At 41.3% G+C, this 21,805-nt stretch overlaps 1 protein-coding gene across 2 annotated transcripts in view; it reads left to right on the plus strand.

Moving 5' to 3' along the window:
• The window catches only part of RABEP1 (rabaptin, RAB GTPase binding effector protein 1), a 98,793-nt gene that overhangs the window by 22,279 nt on the left and 54,709 nt on the right, over positions 1 to 21,805 (plus strand). The window contains exon 2 of one of the 2 annotated variants that reach the window (XM_088028051.1): positions 13,803 to 13,931. The exons of the other annotated variant lie outside the window; for it this stretch is intronic. Within the exon in view, the coding sequence (XP_087884177.1) occupies positions 13,803 to 13,931 (129 nt within the window). The remainder of the gene's footprint in view (positions 1 to 13,802; positions 13,932 to 21,805) is intronic. 2 annotated transcript variants of the gene reach the window in all.

Here is a 21,805-nt window from a genome sequence, read left to right on the forward strand (position 1 = left end):
ACTTTTTATCTCTCCTTCTATTTTCAATGACAGCCTCGCTGGATATAGTATTCTTGGCTGCATATTTTTCTCGTTTAGTGCTCTGAAGATAATTATGCCAGTCCTTTCTGGCCTGCCAGGTCTCTGTGGATAGGTCTGTTGCCAATCTAATGTTTCTACCATTGTAGGTTACATATCTCTTCTCCCGAGCTGGTTTCAGGATTTTCTCTTTGTCTCTGAGACTTGTAAGTTTTACTATTAGATGTCGGGGCATTGGGAACATTTTAAACACTTAAAAAGTAAAAAGATTAGTAGGTAGACCCACCACCCTCCATGTGTCATAACTGTTGATGTGTAGCCAATCTTGTTTCGTCTATAACCCCTCTCTCTACTTCCTCGCCTGGATTTTTAAATAGCAAATCTCAAACATCTATGATTTCTTTTGAAAACATTTCAGTATCTATGTAAACATAGCCACGATACTATTATCACATCTAAAAGCAGTTAACAGTCATTCTTTATCACAAAATATCCAGTCAGCGTGGACATTTCCTCAGTCGTCTCAATTTAAAAAATTGAGTTTGGGGGCGCCTGGGTGGCTCAATCGTTAAACGAGTCTGCCTTCGGCTCAGGTCATGATCCCAGGGTCCTGGGATCGAGCCCCGCATCGGGCTCCCTGCTCAGTGGGGAGTCTGCTTCTCCCTCTCCCACTCCCCCTGCTTGTGTTCCCTCTCTCGCTCTCTCTCTCTGTCAAATAAATAAATAAAATCTTAAAAAAAATTGAGTTTGTTCAAATCAGGATCCAAAATAAGGGCCATTAAAATTGGTTGATCTGTCTTGTCTCTTTTTTTCCCCCCTTATAATTTATTTGTTGAAGAAGGCCATCCTGTGGCACATTCGCCTCTTAACTTCTAATTGCATCCATGTTTTGGTGTTCTCCATATTCTTCTGTCTTCTGTGTTTCCTCTAAATTGGAAGTTAGATCTAAAGTCATACTCAGATCTACAGCTTTTTGTTTGTTACGTGGTTTTTGGCATTTTTTGTGTGCGCGGTGGATTTGTTTTCTTTTTAAAGACCAATCTCAGAGTGGTAACGTGTACCTCCATCAGGGGCACATAACGTCTGGTTGGCTCTTTTTATGATGTGAGGACCATTGATGACCATTTCCTAGATTTCTCCGTTCATTAGGGTTTGTCACATGGTAATTACCAGCTGGAATACTTCTGTAAGGAAGAATGCTGCTTGTAAATTTTGCTACCTTAAGGGATATTTTGTGTAGGAAATGGAGAATAAAGGAGTGATGCTTTTCCCTGGTAAGCTTTCGAAGCAATGACTTGGTTGCCTAGAATCCTTCAAAGGTGACCAATCAGGTTTTTTTTTCTTTTTATGTCAAGATTATGCAGATTTAAATAATGTACATTTGTGTTTTGCTTCATTGTTGTTTTTATTGCTCGTATTAGTTTACTATGGCTGCTGCAACAAATTACCACAGACTGGATGGCTTAAAACAACAGAAATGTATTATCTCACAGCTGGGGAGGCTGGAAGTCCAGAATCCATATCACTGGGCTGAACTTTCAGGCGTTGGCAGGGCCATGCTCCTTCCAGAGGCTCCGGGGGAGCTGCAGTCCTTGCCCCTTCCGGCGTCCCCTGGCTGCCCCACCCCAGTCTCCACCTTGCTTGTCACGTTGCAGAGTCCTCTGTGTGTCTGTTGCACAACTCCTGTTTCTTAAAAAGGTACATACGGATTGCCCACTGGAGAATCGAGGATAAACTCCTCAAGGTCCTTCATCATGTCCTTTGCCATAGAAGGTTAATATTTATAGGTTCTGAGGATTAGGAAATGAATATATCTTGAAGGGGAGGTGTGCTTTGATGTTCAAATGATCTCTTTTGGCCATTGTATTCTCTAAGACTCGTAAGTCCTTTGATACAACCCCAATAGATGTTTCAGCTTGTCTTGTACCCTTCCTGCCCAGGCCTGGAATCAGTCACTTTTTCTAAGGAGCTCTGGTTCCTTTTAGTGGGAAACAGTATTTAGAGGCCACATTCTTGGTGCTTGGAATGTAGCATTTTTTTAAGCAGCTTTTCCAAAATAAATTGCACTTTACCCTGTTTCCTTCAACAAAGTGCACTGGACATCATTAAATCTTTTTTTTTTTTTTTTTTTTTTAAAGCAGGCTCCATTCCCACGTGGAGCCAAATGTGGGGTTTGAACTCATGACCTTGAGATTAAGACCTCAGCTGAAATCAAGAGTTGGACGTTTGACTGAGCCACCCAGGCACCCCCATCATTAAATCTTCTATTAATGATTTATTACTATGAACATCAGTTTTAGGACTGAGCTGTAAGCTGATGACTCTCCAGTGCTACTGAATTTTAAAATTAGATTTGTTTGCTTTTATACTAAACGTTAGAAATTTCAGCTCAGTTCTAGTCATTGTTCTTTGTTTCTCTGTGACCCAGCCCTCCTTGCTGTCAGTGGGGTCTGCTCACCTACAAGGATTTTCAGTTTACTGTCGGCCTTCCTGCCTAAACTCTGCTTTTTCCATATCCTTTGTTTTCTGACTCCAAGAACACTAAGGGTTATTAGGAGATAAAATCGGATCTTAGAGAGTATTGTATTAAGTCAGATGGGAAGAGAAGTCTGCTTCTGAGTTAAGCATTGAAATGGGTAAGTTTTTCATTCCTGTGAATCCTTCAGACTTTTGGTGGGAGGGCATGGTGCTGATAGTGTGTGGAGGTGGTCAGAGTTGCCACACCTCTCGTTACAGCTTTACTAAAGGTGTTCATGTTTTTGATTTAGAAAACTATTCAAAGTTTAACCAATAGCATTTTAAAAAATAAAGTTTACTGGGACCATCTGGATGGCTCAATAGGTGAAGCGTCTGCCTTTGGCTCAGGTCATGATCCCAGGGTCCTGGGATCGAGCCCCGCATCGGGCTCCCTGCTCCATGGGAGGCCTGCTTTTCCCTCTCCCACTCCCCCTGCTTGTGTTCCCTCTCTCGCTGTCTCTCTGACATATAGATAAAATCTTTAAAAAAATGAATGTGGAAAACAGTTGAAAAGATGGTGGGCAGCCATGGATATGGTGGTTGTCCACTACAGCTGTGGTCTGCAAGCAGATAAAGAGCTTGCACCAGACTGTAAGTTCATGCGCTGCGTCTGTCATCAAAACATGCCCGCTAAACTGAGCAAGGTGCTCAGTGTCTTAGTGAACTTTGCATTCTGGCACAGACTTCTTAGCTCCTTAGAGCAGTAAAAGTCTGTGTGTTGCATTAGGGCAGTGTGCGCTCCTGTGAGAGCAGAGGGTGGAAGGGAAGCTGGGGTTTTAAGATGACTGACCTCAGGGTCTAAGTCGGCAGCAGAGGACGGAGATATTTGAAGCAGCCTGGCAAATTGGGAGAACTAGAGAGGGTAGGAGAATTAGGGGTCAAAACGAGCGCTTGGAATATCCAGGGTGCCGGCAGGCCCTCCAGTGCTGGCCCGTAGGTATGTAATGGGAGCCAAAGAGTGTAACGTAACTTTTTCTAGTAGCCACATTCAAAGAGTAAAAAACCAAAACAAGACCTCCAAATGGAAAAGCAGGTGACATTAACTTTTTAAAACAACAGTTTTATTGAGATTCCGTTCACATGCCATCAAGTTCACCCATTTTAAAATGGACAGTTTTCTGGTTTTTAGAATTTCCACAGAGCCATGCACCCATCACCACTGATTTCTAGGACAGTTTTCTCACCCCAGAAAGAATCCCCACATGATCCACAGTCACTCCCCACTGCTCCCCACCCTCCTGGCACCCACTTTCCTACTCTTAGTCTCTCTGGATCTTCCTGTTTTTGGACATTACTTCTACATAGAATCATACTGTATGTAGCTTTTGGTGTCTGGCATCTTTCAGTTAGTACAGTGTTTTCAAGGGCCATCCATTTTGTAGCATGTATCAGTACTTCGTTTTTTTTTTTTTTTAGGTTTATTTAATTTTTTAAGAAAGTTCTACACCCATCGTGGGGCTTGAACTCACGACCCTGAGATCAAGAGTTGCGCGTTCCTCTGACTGAGCCAGCCAGGCACCCCTGTGCTTTGTTCCTTTTTATGGATAAGTAATATTCTGTTGTATGAATACCACGTTTTGTTGATCCATTCATCAGTTGATGTACATTGGGCTTCCTCTTTTGGCTGTTACGAATAACGCCGCGATCATTCGTGTACAGCTTTCCTTGGAAATTAATTTTAATGTGTTTTATTTACTGCAGTATATTCCAGATGTTATAATTTTTTACATGTGATCACTATAAAAATTATTGAGGTATTTTAGATGTTTTTGTACAAAGGTTTCAAAATTCCATATTTATTTCATACTTAACACACTTAACTCAGTTTAGACACTTTCAGGGGTGCAGTAGCTTCACGCGGCTCGTGGCTGCGAAGGTGGGAAGCACAAGCCCAGAAGGAGCTCCAGGGGACTCCTGTGCTATGTGGGGGAAGTGTTTTCTGCACATCCGAGACATTTGCTTGCTTGCTCCCGCGTACCTATGCTTACTGCCTTGCTCCCTTTGTCCTTGCTTTGCCCAGTGAAATACGCGTCTCTCCTTCGCTTCTCCAAGTCCTTGCTGTCTTTTCAAGTCTTTTTTTTTTTTTAAAGATTTTATTTATTTATTTGACAGAGACACAGAGAGAGAGGGAACACAAGCAGGCGGAGTGGGAGAGGGAGAAGCAGGCTCCTTACTGAGCAGGGAGCCCGACGTGGGGCTTGATCCCAGGACCCTGGGATCATGACCTGAGCCAGAGTCAGACGCTTAACGACTGAGCCACCCAGGCGCCCCTGTCTTTTCAAGTCTTGAGTAATGTCCCTCTGCAGGGGTGGGTTTAGCCACTGTAGCTCACTTCTTTGTTCTTGTGTTTCCTTAGGAAATGCTTAGTGAACACCTTGCATGGGCCAGCCACAGTTCTAGGTGTTGGAAAGGTAGCAATGAGCAGGATATACAAAGTCTGTTTTCACTGTTTCTAGTAAGGAACAATGTTTAAATATTCAGGGAAATAATTTCAGATGCGTGCTACATGGATAATAACATAGGCCTGACGAGGAAATCACTTCTGCCAAGCACTAATTTATTCTTGTGATTTTTAACTCCTGTCTCAATAAAGATTTTAAAATAGTTTACATACAATGAAATTTAATAACTTTAACTCTCTAGATCCATGAGTTTTTCACAAACACAGGCAGATCTGTAACCATCACCATAATTCTGTTCTAGAACATTTTACTCCCCAAAGTTGAATCATGCCCCTTTGCAGTTTAACCCCTACCCCTCCTTCTGGGGAAGCACTGATCTCCTTTCTGTCACTATAGTTTCGCCTACTCTAGAATTTCATATATAAGTGAAATCATACTTTTTGTGTTTGGTTTCTTTCACTGGGCATGATGTTCTTGAGATTTTCCCTGTTGTGTGTGTTAGTAGTCAGTCCTTTTAGTTGCTGAATAGCATTTCATTGTATGGGTGCATCATTATTTTTTTCCATTTTTAGTGGGTATTTGGGTTATTTTCAACTTCTGGCTTTTGTGAATAAAGCTGCTGTGAGCATTTGTATACAAATCTTTGTGAGGAAATATGTTTTTATTTGTGGGATTGCTGGATTGTATGGTTAAGTGTGCATTTATAAGGCACAGCCAAACTTTTCCAAAGTGATTGTACTGTTCTGCATCCCACCAGCAGCCTTACCAACACTTGGTAAATTCAAGCCCCAAAATAAGAATTGAATTTAACATCACTGATAGTGAATTTTTAAAAGTCCCAATCCCAGTCCTGAAGTGGTATGATATAGTTCTACTTATGAATGCCGCTCGAGTTTTAGGCAGAAAACTGAATTCTTTTCGCCATTTTATTAAGTAAACCTGATACTAAGTTTTGAGTAGCCTTCTTTGTCTTGTAAATGGCTACTAAAATATTTAAATATCCAAAGTTAGAAAATATATCTGCAATCAGTCCAGTGGTAGTCATGCTTTTTCATCTCGCTTGGCATTCTATGGCGTTTGAAACACTTGGGAAATAGTACACACTGAGTAGGAAACAGTCCATCTGTATCCATGCATACTTGAATCCACTGTTGAACACCAGCATTTGACGGTTATGGTACTTGGACTGAATGTAATCGGAAATTAAGGTGATTTAAAGATTACCTGGTAAAATGCATGTAATGGTGCCTGAACTGTATCGTATATCTTGACTAGTATTCAAAAATGTTCAGAGTTTATTTGAACCATATAGCTTATTTCTGAAGTTATCCTTGTTTGGCAACTTTTGAAAATTTTTTTCATGGTGTTCATTGTATATGCCAAGTGGGAACACATGGTGGAACATAGCTTTATGCGCTTAGAGTAATGTAGGAATGGAGCCTGGAATATGGTTTATACTTAACTTGTTTGCCTCCTGAACATTCACTGAAATCCCCATTTTTTTGTTCATAGGTACTCCTGTAGTTTTTACTTTTTGTCAAAGCTTTGTTTACATGTTTGTCTCAATTGATAACTCTGCTTGAATATAATTTCTGGAACATTTAAAAAGAATAGATGACTTGAACAAGTGGTTTGAGAAATTTTAGAAATACGGTGATTTTGTAGTTATCGCTAGGAAGAATCTGTAGAACAAGTTGAGCCAAATGAACATCCTATTTTTGTTAAAGATTTATTTATTAGAGAGAGAGGGGGTGGGGGGGAGGCAGAGGGAGAGAGAATCTCCAGCAGACTCCCCACTGAGCAGGGAGCCCAATGCGTGTCACAGTCTCACGACCCTGAGATCGTGACCTGAGCAGAAATCAAGAGTTGGATGCTTAACCAGCTGAGCCACCCAGGCGCCCCCCTCTTTTTTGGGGGGGGGCAGAGTTTTGAACCTGCAACTATGAAGTTCTGAAGTTAACAGTTACTATCATTTGAGTGTTTATTAGATGTGAGTTACATTTGTATGATGGCGTTTCTCATCCTCAGAGCCTGTGCTACTCTTCAAAATGGGTGTCGTCTTTATTTTTTTAAGATTTTATTTATTTACTGACAGAGAAAGACAGCGAGAGAGGGAACACAAGCGGGGGGAGTGGGAGAGGGAGAAGCAGGCTTCCCGCTGAGCAGGGAGCCCGATGTGGGGCTGGATCTCATGATCTGAGCGGAAGGCAGATGCTTAATGACTGAGCCACCCAGGTGTGCCCCCTTTATTTTATTTTTTTTAAAGATTTTATTTATTTATTTGACAGCAAGAGAGCACAAGCCGGGGGAACAGTAGAGGGAGAGGGAGAAGCAGGCTCCCTGCCAAGCAGGGAGCCCGATGCGGGGCTCGATCCCAGGACGCTGGGATCATGACCTGAGCGGAAGGCAGACACTTAACCATCTGAGCCACCCAGCACCCCAACATGTCATCTTTATTTTAATGAAATCTTGGAAAGGTTGAACTTTTGCCTCAGTTCATATAATGAGAGCTCGGTTTTGGGTTGAAGCACGGTTTTCTGACTCCAAAATTGTAGATAGCTTATCTTTGAATTTTAGTAAGTATTTGACTACACTGTTGCCAAATCATGGATAAGATGAAGAAATGTGATTTGATACTAATGGTAGTTGGAACGGGTTTGTAGCTAATAAGAGCAATCTGATAAAGCAGTGTCAACCTCCACCCAGATCTCAAGTGATGTGCTCAAGAGCTCTGTCTTTGCCTCTAACTTAAAACTTTGTTTTTTAAAAAAACAAAAAGCAAAAACCAAACACCTCTGCAACATGGCTTGAACTGTGCCAGGTATTGGTTGGAGGGAGCCTTGGCTTAATTGAAGTTCGAGCAGAAAGGATTTAAGGACAGTGTTAGATTATGTTAATCTCGTGGACTAAGAGTGGGAGTGTGAGCTGGTGTCCAAAGCAGGGCGGGGCCAACTTGTAGAATATTCCTAAGGAAATAGCCTCCAGATACAGTGTTTCTGCTAGACTCTGTGTAGGTAATGCGTTAGGATCAGAGTGTCCTATTACGTAGAATTTTGACTGTAGTGTGCAGGGACAGCAACTGAGACGGGGAAGAATTTATTAGAGTTGGGAGGTGTTTCACCTGGTGGAGGAAGGGGAGGGCAGGTGTGGATCGCAGATATTAGACATTTTCCTAATTCTGTAGAGAGCAGGACTAAGATCCCAAAGGAAGTGGTTTAGGGTTGTGTGACTAAAAGTAGGTATTTCTCACGGGGGACCCACTGTCTGAAGGAGCGGGAGGACCACCTAACATCTGTGAATGGTGAACTGGCCGCCCTGTGAGGCGGTGGAATGAGTTACTAGGTTTAGGTTCGTGTGGAAGCCGTGTGACCACCTGTCTGTGGTGTTGTGGGAGTGGGGTCCTGTACAAGTTAGGGATGGGTGGTTTTCAGACCACTCTGACCTCCTCCGTCGTAAGACACATTTCCCGTTACAACCCAGCATATATGTGTGAGCATCTGAGATACAGATTTCGTGAAGTAACGTATACCCAGGTTAAGTGTGTTGCTGGTAGTTTCTATTATATTTCATTCGTTTGAAAAAGTGGGTTGCTAATCACTAAATTTAACAACTCATTAAAGGATTGAGACTCAGTCCGAAATGCACTGGACTAGACTAATCTCTGAAATCCTTGCAAAACTACGGTCTTGTGATTGTTCTACTCAGTAACCTAGACCTAAACATTAGACCCACAAGATTCCATCCACACTGCAGGTCCTTGGTGGCTGTCATTAATTTTGATCATCAGTATCTTTAGGGAGGCTGAAAATGAGAACATACTCTTACGTCTTGATTCTTCTCACCTCTGCCCCGTACCCCACCCCCAGATCAGGTTTTCCATTGTTTCTTTTCTTAAATTCATCTCTACCTTTTTGAAGATTCTCTTAATACATTTTCATTATCTTGTTTTCCCTCTGAATGGACGTTTGGTGCCAGTTTGTTCTTTCACTTAGTACCTTTCCCAATTTGTAATAATGTCTTCAGGTGCTTTACACAAACACCCACTAATCTTTAATGTAGGAACAGTTGACTTTCTTATTTGAAACCCGTGATCTTAAAAGTGTTCTTTTATCTGAAGTATTTTGACACCTAATTGCTTTGAGAGTTACAAAAAAGAAAAAAAAAAAGGAGAAGTAAGACAAAGTAAGGTTTTTCGTTTTGATTCACAAAAGGAAGAAGGCTAAGAAGCTCTTCTGTGTAGACCTCCTAACCAGATGTGATTCTGTTTTAGAACTGGTTTATCTGAGTAAATGGACAAGGGAAAATACTGCAGTTCCTTGAAGTTGCTAAAGTCTGGTATTTTGGAGATCATATAAAGTGAAATGGGATTATGTGAAGTGAAATGGCAGCCTCTGTGGTACCAAAGAATCAGGATTATTCAGTCATATAGACAGAGTGATTCCCAAATGCCCCGTCTGTTTGCCCTAATACCGTGAAACAGTTGGTAACATAGCCATTATCGGCCATGGGTCTGTGATGACTAATCCCTGCTAGCCCGCCCACTGGATGGTTGCCTCTCCCCTTTCTCCTGATGTGGGCTAAGTACTCGTGGATTTACTTAAATAGTAGCCTAAACAAAGCACCGCTGAGTGGGTACATGTAGTGTGGTGATAATCATTTTTAGTAATTCCTAAAAGAAGTTGTACATGATGAGTTTTTGGAGCACCAAGAGAAGGTAATTTGCTAGCTGGAAGGCCACTTCTGAAACAGAAATTAAGAGGTTATTTTTTAGGACATTTATCTATTTTAATAAATTGTTCTGGGAAAATTAAGTGTACCTTATAAAAATGATTATTTGGTGTGTTAAAACATCTTAAGACCATTGAGGTAAATTATATGCACTTTTTATGAGCAGAGATACTGCGATGTAGTGGTAAGATACAGTTAAAATGATAAAAAAAAAAGATGCACTTCATCACCTTTTTAATTTAAATCAGTGTAATCAGGGTGCCTGGGTGGCTCAGTTGGTTGAGCGACTGCCTTCGGCTCAGGTCATGATCCTGGAGTCCCGGGATCGAGTCCCGCATCGGGCTCCCTGCTCAGCAGGGAGTCTGCTTCTCCCTCTGACCCTCTTCCCTCTCGTGCTCTCTATCTCTCTCTCATTCTCTCTCTCTCAAATAAATAAATAAAATCTTTAAAAAAAATAAATCAGTGTAATCAGTGTAATTTGTTATTATAGTTACCCTTTGCTTCAGAGAGGCAACCACTCTGAGTGTAATTTGGCATATTCTTTCCAGTCTTTTTTTTTTCTATGTATTTTTGGCATAGCTCATATTGGGTTGTATAATTTTGTATCTTGTTCTTTTTATTTAATATAATTTTTCTGGCTTGATATTATTCCATTGGGTGGATATTCCTACCATACTTAATATAGTTTCATTTTACCCAATGAGACACAAATTAGGACTTTTGAGTTACAGGAAATGTTCAGATTCTTTTGTTCTACTGCAGTTATGTGTGTGTTTATTTAAGGTGTTTTCTTGGATCTTGAACATCTTTAAACAAAAAGACTGGTTGTAGTAATATTTGACTTAGACTGTTTTTCTTCTATTGCTTATGTCTCATCAAACTTAATACAGTTTGGGACTTAAAAATATTTTTAAGTTATTACATGTTCTCCCATTCATATCAGGATTAGGGAAGGTGATATATATAAGAATTACTGAGTCTTCATTTATTTACCATATTATTCTTTTTTTCTTTTTCCTTTATGGTTTCTTAGGTCAGACATTTTGAGTAATTGATGTAATAATTTTTCCCTTTGGGTGTCAGGCATTAAAAATAGCCATTGCATAAGATAGTTTTCCCCTTTTTCTTTTTTCCTTTTTAATTTTTTTTAGAGAGTGTATGCAAGGGAGGGAGAGAGACAGAATCTTAAGCAAACTCCACACCCAGTGCGGAGCCCAGCGTGGGGCCCAATCTCACAACCTTGAGATAATGACCTGAGCCAAAATCAAGGGTCAGACGCTCAACCGACTGAGCCACCCAGGATCCCCAAGATTTTATTTTTATGTAATCTCTGCACCCACTGTGTGGCTTGAACTCACAGCCCTGAGCTCAGGAGTTTCATGCTCTTCCAACCAAGCCAGCCAGGTGCCCACTTTTTCTTATCCAGATGCAGGTAACAACGTGCAGAATGTGTGGAGTGGTTAAGGAAGGCTGAGCTACTAAGAGCTCTTAACTGCTAAGTTCAGAAGGCTTAATAGTTGAAGGCTGACATTAGTACTGACTTTGGTTCATGGTGCTGTGAAGATACGGGGTGATCGGGAAGAGTCTGAGCTGGAAGTCTAAGCATGGGGACTGAGTCAGGGTCATGAGGCTCGAGTGACTTCTGGTCTTCTGTGGCTACATACAAAGTCACCTGATCATTCTGCCTTTTTCCTGTATTCCCTAAATAAATACCACTAGTTTAATAATTGCAGATAACATTTATCAATTTCTTTCTAAACGTCGGGCTAAGTACTTTTGACATGAACCGTTAGCTAGTTATTGTGAACTTGGTGGTGACCATGTTAGAAAAATAGTATAGTACTTTGTGTGATGAGAGCTATTTTCAGTTTACTTTGTGGTTGGTCGCTAATGTATTAGGATATGGCCATTTTAGACTTCTCTGCTGTCTTATGCAAGGTGAATTGATTTTTCCAGATATAGCAGTAGAGGCATTCTTTTTTTTTTTTTTTAAAGGAAAGTTGTTTTGGCCTTTTTCTTTGTTGTAGAATTGCAGTATGTTAGAAGTACTTGAGGTGTTTTTAAATTTTTTTAATTAAAAAACAAATGAGAATAAGAGAGTTGGTATATCCTCAAAGGGATCATGATTCCTGGAATTGAAAACTGTCCCAAAGCTGGAGAGAGGCAGCCAGACCTGTGGGTGTGGGCTGCATCTGCACCGTGGCCCAGAGCCAGGACGGGGTTGGGAGTGCTGGAAGCACGCTTAATTTTGGCTGCAGTTTTCTTTTTCTTTCTTTCTTTCTTTTTTTTTTTTTTTTAAGATTTACTTATTTAAGAGACAGAGCCTGCGAGCGGGGGGAGGGCAGAGGGAGAGGGAGACAAGCAGACTCCCCGCTGAGTGGCGAGGTGGATGCAGGGCTCCATTCCAGGACCCCGAGATCATGACCTGAGCTGAAATCAAGGTCAGACGCTTCACCGACTGAGCCGCCCAGGCGCCCCTTGACTCCAGTTTTAAAGGCTGCATTTTAGTTTTTATTGATTGATTAGCTTCAGTTCCTAAATGTAATGTTGAAAGGTATGGCCATTTTTGTGTGTGTTTTGGTGGGGTGGGGGTGTATTTGTGAGGGAAAAGGAAGGACAGAGGGATCTTGCTTTTCCTTTTTCCTTGGTTCCCCTGAGTCCTTCCTGACCTCATGCAGTAATCAGTAGCTACCCGTCATGTCAGAATGTTAAGTGAAAAGCTTGTTTATTTAACAGTTGGGATTTGGGCCATAAAAATGCCAAGAGAAGTAAGTAACACAGATAACAAGTTTCCTTCGTGGTTTCAGATAGTAAGTACGAGATAACTGCCTATTTTCCCCTCCAGTGGATTCTCCATCCCTCTTTTTCTCCAAACGTTATCGAATGTTCACATTGACCGGATGTCATTCTTTGCTGTGATCTAAAAACCCTAGATATTTACTCCTCAAAATGACTCCATACCTTTAATAGCAAACAGTGGAGCTTCAACAGCCGTCCCTCCCCGTTCTGACCCGGATTGTATCCATACTGTCGCATCTGTAGTGAGGCTGGTCTGAAGATGTTGTGGGGATGAACATGGTTTTAGGGGCTGATTTTATCAGTGCATTATTTTTTATCAGAGGAGTTGTAGAGAACTTTGAAAACCACATGGAAGAAATTAATGAGCCCAAATCTATTACTCATAGATAAATCATTGGTGCATTTTTTCCAGTCTTTTCTGTATACTGTAATTGAGGACTGGGTTGGGGGAGGGTAGGGCCTTCAGAGATAATTTCAGATCATGGTTAAAATTGTAATCATCATTATCTGGAGTGGCTTGTCCTAGAGAGGTGGGACCTCTGCTGGCCTTGGTGTTTAGGCAGGGGAGGCGTAGGACCCGCCGGTATCTCCCAGAGGGGTTCAGGCTGTTGCTTGGTGGCTGGGTGGGGCAGAGGAAGAGGTGGGGTTGGACTCCTGGATCTCCCTCCTCTTGCTTGAAGTAGAAGAACCTCTGGGTTTGCTCAGGATAGGCATTAATTTAATCAGCTGCAACCAAATTATGTAGCCCCTGAAGTCAAAATGTGTCCCGGTCCCTGACACACCCCAATTACCATGAATCTGCAAAGCAGATAATCTCCCAGTCATTGAGAGTTCATATGTAATATACAGTTCTGTATCCTTTCTATATGGAAGGGCTTTTAATTACGATCTCAGTACAATGGTAATGAGTCCTCTTGAAATTGGGAGAATAGTTTGACTGGTATGGCTTTCCTAATCAGAAAACCTGTTAAATTTTGCTTGTAATGCTTGAGAGAAAGCAGAGGTAGCAAGATTGGGCCCAAATACTCCAGTATTTACTAACTCCAGAAGTAGATTGACATTCTGTCAGTTATACAAAGGAACTTTAGAAGCTCTCTTTTGGGAAATTTGCCTTATGTGATTCTCCATATATATGCTGTTGCACTTTATATGATTCATTCATAGTGTGTATTGTCTAACAGAAGTGAAGATTAGAATTTTCTAGAATATACTGGATCTTTGGAAGAAGCTTGACTACTTGTTTCGTTATAGAAATGTGCAGCTAGAATACTGATTTATTCTTGTGACTTAATTTATAAATAAAAGTTATTACTTGTTAACTAGTATTTTTTTTTCCAGTTTCTCTTCAGCAACGGGTAGCAGAATTGGAAAAAATTAATGCAGAATTTTTACGTGCACAGCAGCAGCTTGAGCAAGAATTTAATCAAAAGAGAGCAAAATTTAAAGAGTTATATTTGGCTAAAGAGGGTAAGTTCCTAAGTCTCTCTCTAACCCCCCATACTAAGACTGCCTTAAAATGTTGAGTTTCTTGGTAGTACAATGTTAATTTTGTCATTGAACACACCTTGATTTTATTTGTATTTACACTGTAAACTAGAAGCCTATTTAGAGGTTAGAGTTAAGAATGGAATTGATAGAACACATTGGAAAATGCAGGATTCGGGTTTTTCCTGGTCTTTGAGCTTCACAGTGATACGTAATGTAGGTAGGCTACAGCACCCTGGGACACAGGGCTCTCGGTGCTCTTTGTGCCTGAGAGAGAGCCCAGGCGAAGTGGACTGGGCTGTTCTAGAAAGAGCCTCGGCCATGTCACAGACTGTCGCACACACTGACACTTCATGGAGTCGGTCCCGCAGACGATCCCTTACTTAGCAGAGACCTAGGACCCCCTGTGAGGCAGATGCGGTGCTGGGCGCTGGCTGTGAAGGAGCCAGAGTCACTGGGACCTGTAACTCCTAGAACTTCAACTCGAGTGAGGAGAGAAGCATACGGGGCACATATGGGGGCGTATCAAGAGGGCCTGGCCCTGCAGGGTAAGGACAGGGTTACATGTTGGGCATTGACCTCAGAAAATACGGCTGTGGCTTCTGCACCCCCCCCCCCCCCCCCCCCCGCCACCAGTGGTTCCCAGAGTGTGGTTGCCTAACAGCAGCATCAACATCAAAGTCACCTGGGAAACCTGCTGGAAATGCACCATTTGGGGTCCTGGCTCAGACTTGACTGGCTCAGGGTCCAGCAGTTGGTGTTTTAAGCCGCTCTTCAGGTGATTCAGATGCTGGATAAAATCTCCCCGAGAGCCGGTTAGAACACCGTGAGTTGGGGCAGGGCCCGAGAATCTGCATTTCCGATGAGCTGTAGGTGCTTGCAGTACAAGGACCACAATTTGGGAGCCGCTGCTAGAGACTGGTGATCACCCAACTTTTAAATATCACTTCATGGACGCACTCCATACAGTAATTACATACACCCCTTGTACCTTTTTTAAAGTTGATGCTTAAAAATTTTTTATTTTAAATTTAAAAAGGTGCAAAAGATATAAATTCTATATTATTGTCAACACTAAGAATTTAAATGAAAACTTCATGCTCTTAAACATATCCAGCAGAATCAGTGATTTAATATCTATCACCATTCATTTTAAAACATAAGTGAATAAGCTCTTTAGCAGAGGTAAAACATTTTTTTCCCTCGTGTTGGGTTTTCAGTTCTACAGCTCCCTCAGAATTTTATTCTAAAAGGTTGTTTTTTTTTCTTCTTTTTTTAGGAGCACAAGCTTGAGTGTGCGTCAGAATTTTACTTGCAGGGTTTGTTAGAGCAGAGATTGTGGGTCTTCTCCCCCAGAGTTTCTGACTTACCAGGTCTGTGGAGTCCTGGAGTTTACACTTCTAGTAAGTTAGAAGGTGGCGCTGATGCTTTTGGTTCAGGGACCACACTTTCATATTTGATGTTTGAAAGCCTTTTTTAAAGAAAATTTCATCAGACTTCTCTGTGACACAAATTACATGCATATTTCTTCTGCACTGAGTTACCATTACAGTTATTAATAAGTGCACAGTTAATCACACTGTAAATATTTTATACATTTAAAATATAATAAAGTGTAAAAATTATTGGAAATGCAGGTCTTATGAGATGCAATTGGGTCTCCCTCCCAATTAAGTCATAACCTCTGCGTGAATAATATTTACTTGTAGAAAAGGATCAGTTTCAGGTTTGTTGTTTTTTTAAAGATTTTATTTATTTGAGAGAGAGCACAAGGGGGAGTGGGGGAGGGGTAAAGGGAGAGGGGAGAAACCCAAGCGGACTCCCTGCTGAGTGCAGAGCCCAACACGGGGCTTGATCCCAGGACCCTGGGATCATGACCTGAGCCGAAGGCAGATGCCTAACAAACTGAGCCACCCAGGCGTCCCTAGTTGTTTTTTTTTAATAGACATGAGTGCTGAGAACCCTTAGTCTCATAAATAAGTAGATGGAAATAGGTTTATTTTACTTTATTTTTTTAAGGATTTTATTTATTTGAGAGAGAGAGAATGAGTGTGAGCATGAGCAGGGGAAGGGGCAGAGGGAGAGGGAGAAGCAGGCTCCCCGTGGAGCAGGGAGCCCGACGCGAGACTCGATCCCAGGACCCTGGGATCATGACCTGAGCTGAAGGCAGACGCTTCACCGACTGAGCCACCCAAGCACCCTAGAAGGTTTACTTTATGGTGATGATTATTCCATTCTCTTAAACTCTTTCTGAATTATATGTTAAGTCACATAGTCCTCAGGTTCAAAAATATTTCTGTTCTGTTGGCTGGCAACTTGATTAGGCTTCCTTCAGTTTTGTTGAAAGCAGACTTTGCAATCACCTGACCTGCCAGAGATTTATTACTTACTTATTAGTCAATCACTTTTTTATTACCAATATGGATATTTTAAATTATCCCTCTGGTTTGATATGGGAGGGGAGTTTTTACACAACGGGGCAGTGACCCATAGTCCAGTTCAGGATGGGTGGAAGGCCCGTCTCTTGTCAAGTGGGAGAAGGCTGTTGAGGAAAGGGACGTGGGCACAGAGAATCTGCACTCAAACCCTACTCTGTTTTAGGGAAGAATACTTATGAACATTGAGGATCAGGAAGTTGATTCCTTTAAAACAATATGTGTCTATGAATCCTTGAAAAATCTTTGTGTACCCCAGGGGTATGTGTACCCCACTGAAGATCACTGCCCTGCAGTGATGTTCTTCAGACTACAGGTTGTAACCCTCTGATGGATAAAAAACAATTAAGTGGGTTGTGACCCACAGTTTAAAAAAAAAAAGGAATAAAATGGAAAATAACAGCACAATATACTTGGTAAGATTCAGTTGAGTCACATGGACTGTTTTGTGTCAGTGACACACAGAGGTGTATGTATAGAGTTGTGATATGAATATGTTTTTTGCTGTGAATTGTGGTCAGAGAAGTTTGAAAGCCAGTATTCCATAAGATGCAGCGTTCTTCGGCCTCACCGAATGCAGCCAGGACTTGCAAAGGCTTGCTGCCTGCATTACGCGGTGGGTTCCGTGTTCCTGTGGCTTGTGGGAGGGCTGTTTCTGTGTTTGATTTGGTTCCTTCATAGGCCGACACGGAGATGGGAAAGCTGGTGTTTCCTATCTCGGCATGGTGGCGCTCTGCAGGTTACCATGGAGGTAGGGATGACTGAGATACGGTGTTATCTTAAAAAAAGTAGAGTCTTCTGGAGCAGATAATACATTTTGCACAGTATCGTCGTTTGAATATATGTTGAGTGTCATGAGAAAGAAGTTATGTCCAGTTCTTCAGTGTGTTTATATGACTTTGTTAATTCTCCCTTATAAAACTTATTTATTTCTTTTTCTTTTTCTTTTTAATTTCTTTTTCTTTTTTTCTTTTTTTAAAATTTTATCATGTTAGTCACCATACAATACATCATTAGTTTTTGATGTAGTGATCCACGATCCATTGTTTTCATATAACACCCAGTGCTCCATGCAGTATGTGCCCTCCTTAATACCCATCACCGGGCTAACCCATCCCCCTCACCCCCTCCCCTCTAAAACCCTGTTTGTTTCTCAGAGTCCATAGTCTCTCATGGTTCATCTCTCCCTCCGATTTCCCCCCTTCATTTTTCCCCTCCTTCTCCTAATGTCCTCCAGGCTATTCCTTATGTTCCACAAATAAGTGAAACCATGTGATAATTGACTCCCTCTGCTTGACTTATTTCACTTAGCGTAATCTCCTCCAGTCCCATCCATGTGGATGTAAAAGTTGGGTATTCATCCTTTCTGGTGGCTGAGTAATATTCCATTGTATATAGGGACCACATCTTCTTTATCCATTCATCTGTTGAAGGGCATCTCAGCTCTTTACAGTTTGGCTATCGTGGACATTGTTGCTATGAACATTGGGGTCCATATGGACCTTCTTTTCACTATATCTGTGTCTTTGGGGTAAATACCCAGGAGTGCAATTACTGGGTCATAGGGTAGCTCTATTTTTAATTTGTTGAGGAAACTCCACACTGTTTTCCAAAGTAGCTGTATCAGCTTGCATTCCCACCAACATTGTAAGAGGGTTCCCCTTTCTCCACAAGCTCTCCAACATTTGTTGTTTCTCTCCCTGTCCATTTTTGCCATTCTAACTGGTGTGAGGTGGTATCTCCATGTGGTTTTGACTTGAATTTCCCTGATGGCTAATCATGATGAACATTTTTTCATGTGTCTGTTAGCCATTTGTATGTCTTCTTCAGAGAAGTGTCTGTTCATGTCTTCTGCCCATTTTTTGACTTGATTATTTGTTTTTTGGGTGTTGAGTTTGAGAAGTTCTTTATAGACCTTGGATACCAGCCCTTTATCTGTAGTGTCATTTGCAAGTATCTCCTCCCATTCTGTGGGTTGCCTCTTTGTTTTGTTGACTGTTGCCTTTGCTGTGCAGAAGCTTTTTATCATGATGAAGTCCCAAAAGTTCATTTTTGCTTTTGTTTCACTAGCCTTTGGAGATGTACCTTGAAAGAAGTTGCTGTGGCCGATGTCAAAGAGGATATTGCCTTTTGTTTTCCTCTAGGATTTTAATGGATTCCTGTCTCACATTGAGGTCTTTCATCCATTTTGAGTTTATCTTTATGTATGGTGTTAGAGAACGGTCGAGTTTCATTCTTCTGCATGTGGCTGTCCAAATAAAACTTATTTTAACCTTGAATTGATGAGGCACCACTTTCAGCTGCGCAATGGTGTGTCCTTGTCAAGAGGACCTGCGATACCTTTAACGTATATGCAGGGCGTCATGGCAGTACACCTCTGACGGCGTTAGAGCTCACTGCCGACTGGTGGCGAGGTCCTGTTTCCCCCTCCACTCACACCAGCAGTCCTTTTTATAGCTTTTTCTTTCAGTCTTGGCTTATTCAATAAACTCGTTAATCTTGCCCCAAGTTTGTTCATTTTGTTTTCTGTCCCCAAATAAAGCTGTTAGGGCTTCCTTTGTTTTCTTTTCTTCTTCTTCTTTTTTTTTTTTTAACATTCTTAGTTTATTGATCCTCTCATGAAAAATCTGCACAACCACCACAGATAAAGCTGCCACAGCATCTTTGCTCCTTCTGTTGTCCAATCTCTTCTTGCCAGCACCAACATTGGCTTTTGCAGCCCCCCTGACTTTCTTCATTCTGTTCTTGGGTTTCTTTCGCTGTTTTCTGGATGTCTTTTTCTTCTCATACAGGCCATGTCTTGCAAGTCTGTGTTTGGGTTCATTTTTCTTTGCATAATCCAAGGAATCATAAATCATGCCAAAGCTGGTTGTCTTGCCACCACCAAAATGGGTTCTGAATCCAAACACAAATATGACATCTGGTGTTGTCTTGTACATTTTGGCTCGTTTTTCCCGAATTTCTGTCTTAGGTACTGTTGCCTTTCTGGGGTGAAGAACATCAATGACTGTCTGTTTCCGCTGAAGTAGTTGGTTAGTCATGAACTTCCTGGTCTGGATAGTTACTGTGTCGTTCATGATGGCGGCCAAGCTTCAAGCAGCCGGGGAAGAAAAGAGCTTCCTTTGTTTTCTTATTTTCTTCTTTTAAATTATAAAATGGACTTTCTTATAAGATTCTGAAGAAATGAAAATGACCAAGCACCTCTCGTTTCTGAAATACACGATCATTTGCAGTCTCTGTCTCTGATCCAGACAGCTTGTAATGTGGATTCGCTCAAAAAACATCGTTGGTATGTTAAAATTGCCCTAAGGACATCTGGGCCTAAGAAATAATGTGTTGTATCTTTACTATCTGGAGTTCTTGGTGAACTCCAGCTGGCTGTTGAGTTAACTTTTCACAAAATTTCAAAAGGACTAGTGTGATCCTTTTTGAGAGTTTTTGGTGTCATTTCTAAAGAAAATGCATAGTGTGTAAAAGGCAAATGTTGATTCAGTTTCGGTCTTGGCTGTTTGCCTATGTCTCAATGGAAATACAATTTACGGATGTCCTGTAAAGTGGAGCTTCTATTATGGCATCTGCTAGGAAGTGTAAACCTAGTGGTTTATAGTGGTTGCACATGGTAGCAGTAGAAGTCATGGATTTGATGTGTTCAGCAGTCTTTATCTTTCAGCAGACCAGGTCAAGGTAACTCTTGAAGTCCAAATACCCGTATTTTTGTATTTGGAGAAGAGCTGAAGTATAAGTGCAGACAGTAACGATGGAGGCCAGTGAAAGGGGCTGTTACCTTTGGGCTCCTCTTGCTGCCTGTTCCTGCCTTAGTACCTACTCTCGTCTCAGCCGACTTCAACTGGGAATGTTCAAGATTTCTGAAAGCTTTGTTGCCTTCCCGCTGAACTTGAAGGAAAACTATTTAGCTTTTAAAAAGAAGTATTTGGTTGGGCTTTCTTTTTTAGCCAACTTCAGTATACAGCTTGGCACTACAACGGGGTTTGTGTTTTGGAAATCTTCAGTCTTGGGCAATAAGAGAAAGCCTGTTACGTGAAGCAGCAAACAGAAGGCCATAGAGTTCTGAATTTGAAGGAAAATAGGAGGGATATAGCACGCGTTAATCACCAGAAGACTCCAGTTTTCTAGGGGTGTTCACAAGGATTTTATATGTGCTCATAACTTCTATAAAGCTAGGATGCTGGCTAACCAGAGTTTCAATAGTTAGAAGCTAGGTTAAGGAAGATATCTGTGGTCCAGATGCCATAATCTTGCACTTAGATATGGAAATAAAACTAGGGTATATTAAATAAAATTAAAGGTCCTTAGAAGTCTTAGAAACAACAAATAAATTGAAATAAGGTAAATAGATGGTTTAAACTACAGATAGGGCACAGAGATTTTCATAACTTAGAAAATGGTATTTGGGAGTCCCCCCTCTCAGTGAGACAGAGAAGCCTCAAAGAGCAGTTGACGTAGAGGCCGTCAGAGTCTAACACGTTTTCCTAAAAAGAGTCGCAGGAGAAGACAGTGGAGGGTGAGATCAGGTTTTTCAGGGATTAAGAAAAAAAGTGAGTCCTTAACATAAATGCTGATATCAAGTAGGTAAGTGATAGGAAATTCGTATTTGGCGTATCTTGAGCTATGGGACACCAGGAATGAAAATACTGAAAGCTAACAGAAGTAATGGTTAGGTTGTTGGGAGATGCCACATAAGTAAAATCAATGACAGGAGACAGCGAAATATCTTCAAAGTGCAAAGAAAAGTAATTCTCAACCTAAAATTTTACATGTAGCTAAATTACTCAAGGATGAGAGCAAAATAGGTAGTTCAGGCATATAAAAACTAAGGGCATTTATCACCCACATAAGTCACCAGATGACATTTGCAAGAAGTGTAAACACAGGGAAAATATAGGCTGAAAGAAACAATACCAGCCATAGAAACAGGTAAGTCTGAGTATAAAAAACAAAACCAAAAAACTTGATAGCTCATGTTAGGTTTTAAAAGAAGAAAGTAGAACAAATGAGACAGTAATAACAAGATTGGGGCCTAAGGCCAAACACACTGAAGGAACATAGAGGCTAGTAATCTACCAAGAAGATACGACAAAATCATCGGGGCACCTGGGGGGCTCAGGCGGTGAAGCATCTGTCTTTGGCTCAGGTCATGATCCCGGGTCCTGGGGCCAAGCCCAGAGTTGTGCTCCCTGCTCAGCGGGGAGACTGCTTCTCCCTCTGCCTTTCCCCCTGGCTTGTACTCGCTCTCTCATTCACTCTGTCTCTTTCAAATAAATAAATTAAAATCTTTAAAAACTAAAAAGAAAATACAATGATGAACTTGTATACACCTAACGAAATCGCCGTGACATGCCATGTAAAACAGAAGGTGATAGAATGAAAGGAAGAAATCAATAGATGCACACAAAGGAGATG

This window comes from Eumetopias jubatus, unplaced genomic scaffold, assembly GCF_037043125.1.
Source record: "Eumetopias jubatus isolate StellerSeaLion01/CBP00866 unplaced genomic scaffold, mEumJub1_p1.0 scaffold_10, whole genome shotgun sequence".
Lineage (NCBI taxonomy): Eukaryota > Metazoa > Chordata > Mammalia > Carnivora > Otariidae > Eumetopias > Eumetopias jubatus.